The sequence below is a fragment of the Sus scrofa genome, chromosome 6, assembly GCF_000003025.6.
Source record: "Sus scrofa isolate TJ Tabasco breed Duroc chromosome 6, Sscrofa11.1, whole genome shotgun sequence".
NCBI lineage: Eukaryota > Metazoa > Chordata > Mammalia > Artiodactyla > Suidae > Sus > Sus scrofa.
The window spans coordinates 99,215,450-99,227,761 of NC_010448.4; the positions used below are offsets into that span (position 1 = coordinate 99,215,450).

The 12,312-nt window shown below is 47.1% G+C and overlaps 1 protein-coding gene across 1 annotated transcript in view; it reads right to left on the reverse strand.

Annotated features, from left to right (window-relative positions):
- Positions 776-12,312, reverse strand: part of RAB12 (RAB12, member RAS oncogene family) — a 28,403-nt gene continuing 16,866 nt past the window's right edge. The window contains exons 3-6 of the mRNA XM_021096067.1: positions 6,392-6,530; positions 4,024-4,113; positions 3,196-3,300; positions 776-1,976 (exon numbers count right to left, since the gene is read on the reverse strand). Of these exons, the coding sequence (XP_020951726.1) occupies positions 1,863-1,976; positions 3,196-3,300; positions 4,024-4,113; positions 6,392-6,530 (448 nt within the window). The 3' untranslated portion in view covers positions 776-1,862. The remainder of the gene's footprint in view (positions 1,977-3,195; positions 3,301-4,023; positions 4,114-6,391; positions 6,531-12,312) is intronic.

The following is a 12,312-nucleotide window of genomic DNA, read 5'->3' on the forward strand; positions in this document are numbered from 1 at the left end:
CATCAAAGGCAGAGCACAGAGGTAGGCGGAGGTGAGATGACAGCTCGATAATCAATCTCAGTCCATGACAACTAGCTGGGTGGTAAATGGTACACACATCAAAACAGCGTGGTCGAGGACACTGTGTATAAATATGTACATTTAACCATTTCAAGTGTACAGTTCGGTGGCCATAAACACATTCACATCGCCACCATGCTTCTTCAAGACGTTTTCATCTTCCAAACCATCCAGGTTAAGTACCAGGTCCCCATCTCCCCCGCCCCCAGCCCCCTGCATCCACCAGGCCTCTCTGCAAACGACTGCTCTGGGCCCTCAGGTGCGTGGAATCCAGTCTCTGTCCTTCTGTGACTGGCATGATTCACTCAGCACGATGTCCTCAAGGTTCGTCCACATCTCGGCCTGTGTCAGAAAGGCCTTCTTTTCTGAGGATGAATAGTATCCCAGTGCAAGGGTGGACCACGTTCTGTTACCCAGTCATCTGCTGATGCACATGGGGTTGCTTTCACTTTGGGGCTATTGTAAATAAAGTTATGAACGTTAGCGTAGAGCAGGTGTTTATGCCTCGGCTTTCGATTTTTGGGTACAGACCCAGGAGGGGAACTGCTCGGCCATAATGTGGTTCTACGCTTAAACCTTTTGAGAAACTATCAAAATGTTTTCCGTGGTGGAGGAAGTTGTATTTTTCATATCCAAAACACTGGTTCAGATGTGGCGTTCTGGAAGCATACTGTTAGACAATTTCTAACTGCACAAGTAATTGTGGCAACTCAGCGGTCTTTCATAAATACAAAATTTTATTTGCACGTCATTAGTGTAGAAAGATCACAATGCTTCTCACATCACAACACGCGAGACACGCCAAGTTATTCGGATACAGAAGGACTTGTTTACCTTGACTAAACAAACAGTGCAGTTTAATAAAAGATATACCAAAGAGAGAGTTCACAAATTCAGGATCAGACGAAGGAGAAAAAAAAAAAAAAAAAAAAAAAAGAAGAACACAGTCTAGGTTTAATAGGAATAAGCTTCGCCATCAAAGGGAGAAGTTTTATCATTACAAAGTTATATAGGGTGTTTAGGCAAATACAGGTATGTTCTTTGATATAGTAAAATGTATCTCTTTAAAATTCCTTTAAACAGGATTTGTGTGGGACAGCAGCGTTCTTTTTAAATCTTCTATAGTTTCAAAAAACATTTCCTTACTGAATCTTCGTGGTTCTTAAAAGCATAGAGTGCGTCCATTAGGAAAACCAGAGAGTTTCCGCAGCCTCAGGACCAGGTGCCACCCTCTAACTAGTCCTATTCTACCATACGTGACATGAATAAATAACCTTCAAGACGGCTCTGAATGGAGCTCTGCTTTATGGGAAACACTCCAGTACTTCAAAGATGCTACAGCTGGGAGAAATGTAAATTAAGAAAAAGCATTCAAGATAGCTTTCCCCCCCACACAAAAGTCTTTAGTTTTACAAATTTTCTTTAAACAGTAAGCAAAGCACCACGTTCTTTCTTCTTATCAGAATATGTTCTGTCCTCATAATACAAGTAACAAGGACAATTATATTATTTATTTCAAGAAACATTATAGCTCTCTCATTTCTCCTGCTCTTCATATTAGAAGTACTACCTTTCCCAGTGCACATACACGAGGCACTGGGATAATGAGTGAAATAAAATAATTTGGAGGGAAATAGGTCATTTATAACCCAAACTTACCCAGGACTGCATATGTACAAGTTAGTGTATAGCTCTGACTTGGATTACAAAGTGCGAGAGGAAATTGTCAAAATGATTGTAGTGCAGGATGGGACCTTTCCCCTTTCCGGGGGTTGTTCCCACTTTGTCTCCAAAGAAGCAAATCAACAGCATCGGACGTGCGGTCTGGGGGGAGGCAGTTCTGGCGGAACCTCAGGTTCCGGCTGTAGCGAGAGGATGCTGTTGGAAAGCTCGTTCCTCAAAAGATCCAGAGGCATCTTGAGGGGAAAGAAAAGAGGCAAACATGTTTTCACCCAACAGGGTAAATATACAATGAGAGAAGACCAAAGCGGTTTTTTGTTGCTTCTTTTTTAGGGCCGCACTTGTGGCATATGGAAGTTCCTGGGCTAGGGGCTGAATCAAGAGCTGCAGCTGCCAGTCTACACACACCACAGCCACAGCAATGTCAGATCTGAGCCACATCTTCAACCTACACCGAAGCTTGTAGATCTTTTAACTCAATGAGCGAGGTCAGGGCTCTAACCCACATCCTCACGGATACCTGTTGGGTTCTTAACCTACTGGGCCACAGTGGGACCTCCAAAATGTTCTTTATAGAAAACTCACCCATCACCAGAGTTCAACTAAACATTAAAATATTAAGCTGACTTTGCTGTCCAGCAGAAACTGACGCAATGTTGTAAGTCAATTATACTTCAATTAAAAAAGAAAAATTAAGCCAAAACATAAGAACCAGTTCAGGAAGTTTCAACCACCGCACAAACACCGTCTAGCTGATCACACAGTCTCTGGCAGAAGAGCTCAAAGAGACCTCATAAACATTTATTTTCACAGCCCAGGATAACAGAAACTAAATGTATCGAAAAATGAAAGGAGTTCCCATCATGGCTCAGTGGAAATGAATCTCACCAGCATCCATGAGGATGCAGGTTTGATTCTTGGCCTCACTCTGTGGGTTAAGGATGTAGCGTTGCCGTGAGCTGTGGTGTATGTCGCACACTCGGCTCGGATCTGGCGTTGCTGTGGCTGTGGTGTATGTAGGCTAGCAGCTGTAGCTCTGACTTGACCTCTAGCCTGTGAACCTCCATATGTTGCAGGTGTGGCCCTAAAAGACAAAAAGAAAAAAAGGTCCGCATTCTCAGGGGTTATACCATTACTAAGGAAAGAAGTACTGCCTCTTGGCAAGTGTACTGACAAGCCCTGTATTAGAAGCGTGTGAATTATGTTTGAACCGAGCAGATCATGTGTAATAACAACAAACACACTTTAGGACGCTGGGAGAAAGCTACCACCCCATCGGACTGCGTCCTCAGCTATGTTCGTGACCCCCTCCCCACCCCCAGTCCTTCGGCCTGACAACCACCACACTTTGCTTTCTAAACAAAAGGTTCCAAAAAATAACCAAAACATGACAAAGGAAACAGACTGCAGGCTTTAGATAAAATACTTTGTGATGCAGGAGTCCTTCTTTCTCACCTTTTTCAGGATGTCATCAACGAGTTTCAGAAATATCTCGTCCACATTGAAGTTGTCCTTGGCACTTGCTTCACAGAACCGCATCCCAGTTATCTGCTGTGCAAACTAAGAAAAAACCGTATTTTTCTCTGTGGGGGTGAAACCCAGCCTAAGAGACAAGCAGGAGGCCTGTGATGGGGATAATGGCAAAGGGGCTGCTCTGGGCGAAGGGGAGGGACTAAAGGTTGGAAAGTCCCGTTTACCCTCAAATATAAAGTTCACACGTACAGCAGTTTCCTGTACGATCAGAAACAGCAGGACAAAACCTGTAAGGGGACAGATACCCGGATCTTCACGTCAAACTGCCTGCCCAAGTTGCTCAACTGCAGTGTATCTGACATTTAAAACATAAATATCATTCACCCTCCAAGGTAAGAGAAATCATGAAAACAATTACTTGGCTTAAAAGAATGTTTCTCTGAATAAAATGTCAGGTTAGATAACAAGGCAGTACATACCAATGCGGTTTCCCCTCTCCCCACTTCAAAATGAATTCAAAGGAGCAGGAAGTTACCAAAAGCAAATTAAGAAGGATGTGATGGAGTGACTACTTTTTGTTTTATTTTTGGCCATAACCACAGCATGCGGAAATTCCCAGGCCAGAGACTGAACCTGCGCCACAGCAGTGACAATGCTGGATCCTTAACCTGCTGAGCCACCAGGGAACTCCAACCATTTAAAAAAAAAATTATGAATTATAAAGTAATTTAGGAAAGGGAAAAGCATACCTAGTGCTCACTGGACAGGGCGTGGGTGCCGGGACCCGGTCCCCCTTTGCTCCCCTCTCACCTTTTCACCCTGCTGTCTGCTGATCTCTCTGTCAGTTTCACAGTCCAACTTGTTTCCAACCAAGAGGAGCTCTGCGTCTTCTGAAGCGTACTGCGGGGTTGCAAGAGAAGCTGTATTTCAACGGTGGGCATGTCGCACATGAGACGGGACATGTGACCCAGGGACCTGCTGCTCACCCCTCGTCTACTCGCTCCACGACCCTCTGAGCACCACTCTGCCCGGCAGCCTGCCAGGCTCACGGCCAGGGGGGCACTGGCAAGGCCACCACGATGTTCTCAGCCATCCACCTCTTTGGCTCGAGAATCTATCCTAAGGAAATGCCTCCAAATGCAGGCAGAGCTCTAGACGCAGTCAGAAAACCCTTAACATCCCACGAAGTCGGTGAAGAGTGAAATAAGGTCCATAAAAGAATGAAGTCGTAAGATGCAAACTACTACATACAGAATGGACATACGATGAGGTCCTGCTGTACCGCACAGGGAACTTAGTCTCTTGGGATAGGCCATGATGGAAGAGAATATGAGAAAAAGAATGTAAATACACGTACGACTGGGTCCCTATGCTGTGCGGCAGAAACACTGTAAATGGACTACACTTTATTTAAAAAAAATTTTTTTTAAAAGAATGAAGCCATAAAAAACAAAAAATGCTCTGGGAGAACATGAAGTTGACACAGGAAGTCCCCGTGACAGGGTATTTAGTGAAATAATAGGCAGGATGTTAAACTACATGGAGGATGGACCCAATCTGGTTTTTCTGGATGATGGAAGTACAAGTTTTTTAAATTTACTTTTGTGCTTTTCTTGCTTTTCTAAATTTTCTATAATGACGAGTATCATAGTTTTATAATCAGGAAAAGTTAAGCTCCATTTCTAAGTTTGTTTTTTAAGCACATCACCCTTCCTGAAGGAATATCCAGTATCTGTTCATTTATCATCATTTTTTTTTTTTTGCCACACCTACAGCATGTGGAAGTTCCTGGACGAGTGACTAAACCCCAGCCACAGCAGTGACCCAAACTGCTGCAGTGACAATTTCGGACCCTTAACCTGATGCACAAGGGAATTCCTAAGTTAAAAAAAAAAAAAAATCTATCAGCAAGGAGAATTTCTCTTTAAAGAGTCTTTCTCTCAGGTAACTTGCTGAACCCGGGGTACCCTCCCTCAAACAGTACAAGAGACGGACTTCAGCACAGGGACCAGAGAGGGTGACCTTGGCCAGGTTACTTAAGGGTCTCAGTCCTCTTATCAGGGATGTGGGGCTGACAGTCACAGCGCCCCCAACGGGAGAGAGGGGAGAACAGGGAGCTCTGGAGGAATGAGGGCACCAGCTCAGTGGGAGAAGCCAAGTACCGAAGGCCGGACAGTGATGCCCGCCGAGTGCCCTTCGCATCGAGCCGCTGCCTCCGCTTTGAAGCCCTTCTCTTCGGTTCTGCACTGTCAGCCGGAGTGAGGCCGCCCTCTCTGAGGCCCTCACACACACCCATGGCTTTAGCCCGGGAGGACCCAATGACGCGCCGTGCCTGAGCCCAGACCCGCCCCTGGCCCCATCGTCTCTGTAACCCTGGCAACCCGGGCCCCTGACATGCTTTTAGGGAGGCACACGTGGAAAATGCGCCTGGTAAGCCCTGAAAAGGCACATCCTCGGGCATTATCCAGCAGATGGTGCACAACCATCCGTAAATAAAGTCCAACTTACAACGTGTGAGCTGGGCCTGTTCTGCAGAGGAACTAAACATCAAGCCTGAGTAAGAGGAAGAAAACTCAAAACGTGGCCCGTTCACCACATCTCACCCTCAAAGGATGCATCGTCTCCAAGGGCACTCTGGGTGCCCTTAGAGGGGAACCTCCAGATCACATCAGTCCTGCAGGCTGGGGTTACCTCGATGGAGTCAATCCTGACCCAAAGGAGAACACTTCCTTGACTGGAAATGAGAAAGTGAAGGCCACCTAGAGCTGCGAGGGCAGAGGTCAGGGGACGCCCCAGGCCCCTGGCACAGGGGACAAGGTCATCCTGGGAGCTGGCGCTACGTGGACACTCACGAAGCGAGCGTCTGAGTGAACTTCCCACAGCATAAAAGTCCTGAATCCAATTCCTCAGAAGCAGCCTGACAGTGCGGAATGAGGGTGTTTGGGCTCTGAAGTCAGACAGCCCAGGAACCAGGGTAAAATCCTGGCTACGTTACTACTAGCTGATCCTGGAGACATGATAAATCTTCCCTCCGCCTCTGTGGCGCAGGCCCGTGTGCCTACCCTGAACGCCGTCATCTGGGTTAATGATGTTCAGGATGGAAAGACACGCTCTGTAAACGCTGCCTCCTTCCTTTTGCAACAATCAACACAAGCATCTCTGAAAACGCGGCACCTACCTTATCAATCATCTTCATCCATTTGGGCAAATCATCAAACGTCTCCTTCTTGGTGATGTCATACACTAGTATGATCCCCTTGGCACTTCTGTAATAAGCTGAGGTAATGCTGTTGAATCTCTCCTGACCTGCTGTGTCCCTAAGAGACAGTGCTAAAGTTAGTCTCTGAACAACGAAGGCATGGAGAGCCCTGGCCGACAGGGGGCTGCCTCATTCCGGTCACCAGTGAGGTGCTCGCACGTCTGGCCCTGTCCGTTATTAGCGGGGGTGACTTTTCCTCTTCTTTTTTTTTTTGGTCTTTTTCTAGGGCCGCACCCACGGCATATGGAGGTTCCCAGGCTAGGGGTCCAATCGGAACTACAGCTGCCAGCCTACGCCACAGCCACAGCAACACCACATCCGAGCTGCGTCTGTGGCCTACACCATAGCTCACGGCAACACCAGGTCCTTAATCCACTAAGGCAGGCCAGGGATCCAACCTGCAACCTCATGGTTACTAGTCGGATTCGTTAACCACTGCGTCACGATGGGAACTCCAAATTTTTTTTTTTTTGTCTTTTCCAACCAAGAGCTTTTGCTTGGCTGTGCCTATGGAGTGTGCAAGTTCCTGGGCCAGGGACCAAACCGGCACCACAGCAGTGACGATGGTGGACCCTTAACCCGCTGAGCCACAAGAGGATTCCTCAAGCCAAGCTTCTGAGGAGACATCAACGCCGTGCCAAACGGTGGGGAGTGTGACACTCTGTACACCAGGTGGTTATCAACACTGACGAAGCGCACAGGCACTAACTCGAACAGTGTAAGCCCACCACCCCCTTGTGACCGACCCTGATGGTGAATGAATGACCTTGCTGCTAAGATGACTGACTGTCCTCACTAATGAAAAATGCTGCAGAACCCCAGTCTTGTTCTCTTCTTTTCTTGGCCATGGCGTATACTGGCTTGATGTGGGATCTCAGTTTCTAGACCAGGGGCTGAACCCCGGCTGCAGCGGTGAAAGCGCCCAGTCCTAACCCCAGACTGCAGGGAACTCCCGGTCTTGCTCTTTTCTTAATCCCTCCAAACAGAGAGAGTGGTCAAAGGAAAAGCGAGAAGAGGTACCAAAAACGGCTTTGCCAACAGCGGAGCCCATTACTCCCTGACGGCTGTTCTGAAATCTGAAGCTTTACTTCTTTCAACATGAGGAGGGACACAAGCATATTAATCGTGTACAGAAGCTGGCCGAGACCCATCTTCTCCGATTAAGAAGCCAAGAAACTGCTAGAGAACCATCATCCACTTACAGATGAGGTCCAGCAGAGCCACCTCTTTAATCAGGAAAACAATTCCTTTAAAGACCATCTACGGGAGTTCCCATCATGGCTTAGTGGGTTAAGAACTCAACTAGCATCCATGAGGATGCGGGTTTTTGATCCCTGGCCTCACTCAGTGGGTTAAAGGATCCCCAGCTGCTGTGGCTGTGGCTAGGCTGGCAGCTGTAGCTCCGATTCAACCCCTAGCCTGGGAACCTCCATATGCTGCAGGGGCAGACGCACAGACACACACACACACCCCCACCCACCCACTTCCCATCCATAATTAGCTTTTCCCAAAGAACCCTAATGCAGGACACACTCCCAGGGGCCACGACACTGGTGTCTCCTGTGGAGGAAGCAAGGGGGGATGGGTGCACCAAAACCAAGGCTCTCCCCTGCCAGGCGCTCTTAGCCTCTCCCAGGACAGTGGCTCCCTTTAAGGGGAGACAGAGCGGAACAGTTCCCAGTACACCAGATGAGAAACCTGTGGGCTATGTTCCTAAAACACATATGGCAACAGGGCTGTACTTTACGGCTCTGTTCAGACTAGACTTGCTGCCCAGTTAGCTCCCTCAGGGATGTGTCATTCTGCCATACAAACAACAAGCCTGCTGGCAAATTCATTTTCACATAAGGCAAGGCCACTTGCTTTGTCCCAGAAGACATAAGGGTCCCCTGCCCCCTTGGCTGGAAGGCCCAGGGGCCAGGCTGGTCTGCTCTGTCCACCAGGGTCTGGAGGGCACTCAGCCCACAGGTGAACAAATGGTTGCCTGTGGAAAAGGCAGAAAGTGGATGCTACTTCAAGGCAAAATAAACTATTTTTTTGACCCAGAACTACCCCCAAATTGGAAAACTGAAAATGATAGGGACTGGATTCAGAAAATCGGATTTCTCAGACCAATTCAGAGTCACTAACAGGCACCCTCAAAGTAGGTAAGAACTGGTTCGGATGCCACTTCATTTACAAAAGCAATCAGTGAACAAAATTATTTTGGGATCCTAGGCACTGAGGGGCGTGATTCATACTTTTCAAACCAATGAAGAGTGAAATCTTTCAGGGTGTGGTTTCTCTCACAACAAGTAGAGGCTTATTTAAATTACGATTTGATGCTTTTTTTGATCTTTTTAGGGCCACACCCGTGGCATATGGAGGTTCCCAGGCTGGGTGATGAATGGAGCTACAGCTGCTGGCCTACACCACAGCCATAGCAACTCGGGATTGGAGCCGTGTCTGCAACACACACCACAGCTCATGGCAACACCGGGTCCAGATCTAGTCAGATTCGTTTCTGCCGAGCCATGATGGGAACTCCTGACACATAAAGTTTAACATTCTGCGCTGTCTGAATACTATTAAGAAACATCTCTCACTCATTTCTTTAAAAAACAATAACACACATTTTTTTACTCTGAAATCTGTGGTCAGCACAATACAGCTGCACCACAAATTTAAACATTAGTCAGACATAAAGTCTTTCCTGAGCATTTTGGGCATATTACGTTCTTCCATGCATCTTTAATTTTAAGCTGGCTTTTAGTGCAAATCGATTTCACATTCGTTTCTATGCACATTTGCTGAGTTAGAATCCAGATATTGGGAGTGCTCAAGAACAGAGAAATTTGAAATAAGAAGTTTTTTAAAAAGGATTTTTATTGTTTTGTGGTAAGAACACTTATCTACCCTCTTAAGAGCTTTCTGAGTGTATAAAACGGCACTTTTCCCTACAGGCCTGATGCTGTTAAGCAGATCCCTAGAAGTCTGAATAAAAACCCAACAACTGGGAGTTTCCTTGTAGCACAGTGAGTTGAGGATTGGTGGTGTCACTGCTGAGGCTCAGGTTGCTCTGTGGTGCAGCTTCGAACTTCCACATGCCCTGGACACGGCCAAAACCACAAACCCCCCTGCAAAATCTGAGGAAACCTAACACAAATAGATGCCCCAATGCGGCTAGTTTCTAAGACCCCAGGGAAGAAAGAGTAAGGCCATTCCTTACACTCCATCCTGCTGTGCCTGGCTCTGACTTGCCTGAGGTAGAAAAGCACCTTCCCTGGAGGGACCATTTCATATTTCCAAAATATCTGGTTGCCAAATTTTTATTGTCTATTCCTCTCCAAAGCTCCTTTGCTTGATTCATGTCCCTACTCAACTGCCTACTATCACAGATGGCCGAAGCATAGGAGGATGAAATCCAACTCAGTTCACAAGTGCTTATTAAATACTTGCTGAGCCAGAACCTCACTGAGCCAGAACCACCATTCACAAAGCCACATGATGAGAAGATACCAGTGCCCCCCCATCAGGCTTTAATCTACCTGTGAAGAGGCAGAATCCTAATATTTCCCATTTTTATCTCCAAGAACCCGAATTTTCACTATAATGACAAAGAGCTGATTTCCAGAGATTTGCAGTTTATTAATGCCAAATTCTCATTTATTTCAGGTGGAATATGATCTTATTATTTCTCTCCCTGCTTTTGGGGCAAATTGAAAAACTTCCTGCCATTCTGTTTCCCCAGTGTGGAATAGAGTCAGGCTTAAAATTCAAAAATCCTCATTTTTCGTATTTAATACAATCTGTTTATATGACACAATTCTTTTGTTTTGTTTTTTGACACAATTCTTTTTTTTTTTTTTGTCTTTTTGTTGTTGTTGTTGTTGTTGTTATTGTTGCTATTTCTTGGGCCGCTCCAGCGGCATATGGAGGTTCCCAGGCTAGGGGTCCAATCGGAGCTGTAGCCACCGGCCTACGCCAGAGCCACAGCAACGCGGGATCCGAGCCGCGTCTGCAGTCTGCAACCTACACCACAGCTCATGGCAACGCCCGATCGTTAACCCACTGAGCAAGGGGCAGGGACCGAACCCGCAACCTCATGGTTCCTAGTTGGATTCGTTAACCACTGCGCCACGACGGGAACTCCTTTTGACACAATTCTTAATTTGCAGGGCAAAAACCAATTTCACTGCATGAAATGTTCCACCTCTTCAAACAGAGCATGAAAGCTTGATGTCAAGGTGGGAACGCTGGTGAAAACCAGATTCCCCAGTAGGGGCGCAGGACGGAAGAAAGAGGCCTTCATAGGAAGCATCTTAATTCTGTGTTTGTCTAAAGGCAGGAGGCCAGTTTCTCACAGTCAAGTCCATCTCAACACAACGGCTCTAAGTCTCGTGTATAATTTCCAGGACGGCATGAGGATGTAAGTTCATGAACCTATATATTCTGGTCAACATCCTATTTAGCTATACTTATATTAAGTTCTCTATACATCCACGTAGAAACATTGCAAGCAGAGATGGGAAAATGGCACTTCCCCATTTCCACACTCCATAAATAGAGTTTTTCTAAATATAGATAATCAAGGAACTTATTAAAAAGTGCTGATGAGGAGTTCCCATTGCAGCTCAGTGGTTAACGAACCTGACTGGCATCCATGAGGATGCAGGTTTGGTCCCCGGCCTCGTTCAGTGGGTTAAAGATCTGGCGTTTAGGTCACAGATGCGGATCGGATCCCACGTTGCTGTGGCCCTGGCTTAGGCTGGCGGCTATAGCTCCGACTGGACCTCTAGCCTGGGAACCTCCATATGCTGTGGGTGTGGGCCTAAAAAGCCAAAAAACAGTAATAATATTTTATTAGATTGGCTAACCCAGAAATTATCAAGAAAAACATGCATGTCTTGTAACAAGATCTCCTTGTGAAACCCGGCCAGCAGGGCTCTGTGGACTCAGTCTAGAGATCTGAGTGTGGGGTACCAAGTCCCTCTGAAGAGCTCCTCCCAACACACTGGCTTTGTGCCCTCAACTGTGACAGAGGAAAGTGATGCCAACATGCCCACAACAGAGTGGGTGACAACAGCCCAGGACAGCACCCAAGGCTGACTTCCACCCATGGGATAACGGTAATGGAAAAGGTTTCCCTTCCTTTTTTCCCCCCTTTTCTTTTTTGGCTGCCCCCTGGCATATGGAGTTTGAGGGCCAGGCATCAGAACTGAGTCGCAGTAGCCACCTATGCCACAGCTGTAGCAACATCAGATCCTTAACCCACTGGGCCAGGTAGGGGATCGAACTTGCATCCTGGCCCTGCACAGATGCTGCTGATCCAGCTGCGCCACAGCGGGAACTCCAGTTTTCCCTTCTTTTAAACAATTTACTCCAAAAGATAAGAATCCTATTTTGAGTGAGCAGCAAGTGGCCAGTGGGAGTAGACACGTTACTCATGGGTAAAACCCCCTGGGCGCTCCCCGCAGAAACCAGCAATCAGGTCAACCTCTTGATAAACTCAAGGAGTCTGACTTCTCCTCCCTTAGTTACTGTCTTCACCAATATTGTGCAGTTTTAAAAACACTGAGGACAAAGTGTGAGGACTGGTGGGGGGCAGTGGTGCTTTTACATCTAAGAGAAATGTGGTTTCGGAGCTTTCTGTGTGTCTCCTGGGACCGATCTGTCACACCTGTCCCTGTGGAGTGGGACCCACCAAGTAGGCCTCTTAGATCAGACTCAAAGGAAAGACAGATGTCAGAGGATCCAACCTCACCGGCAGAGACGGCCTTTGGTGGGCAGAGTTCCAGGGCACAGGACACCTGGAGGTATGGGCCTCTGTGAATCAGGCCACTGCGTCCAGAGATGGGGCT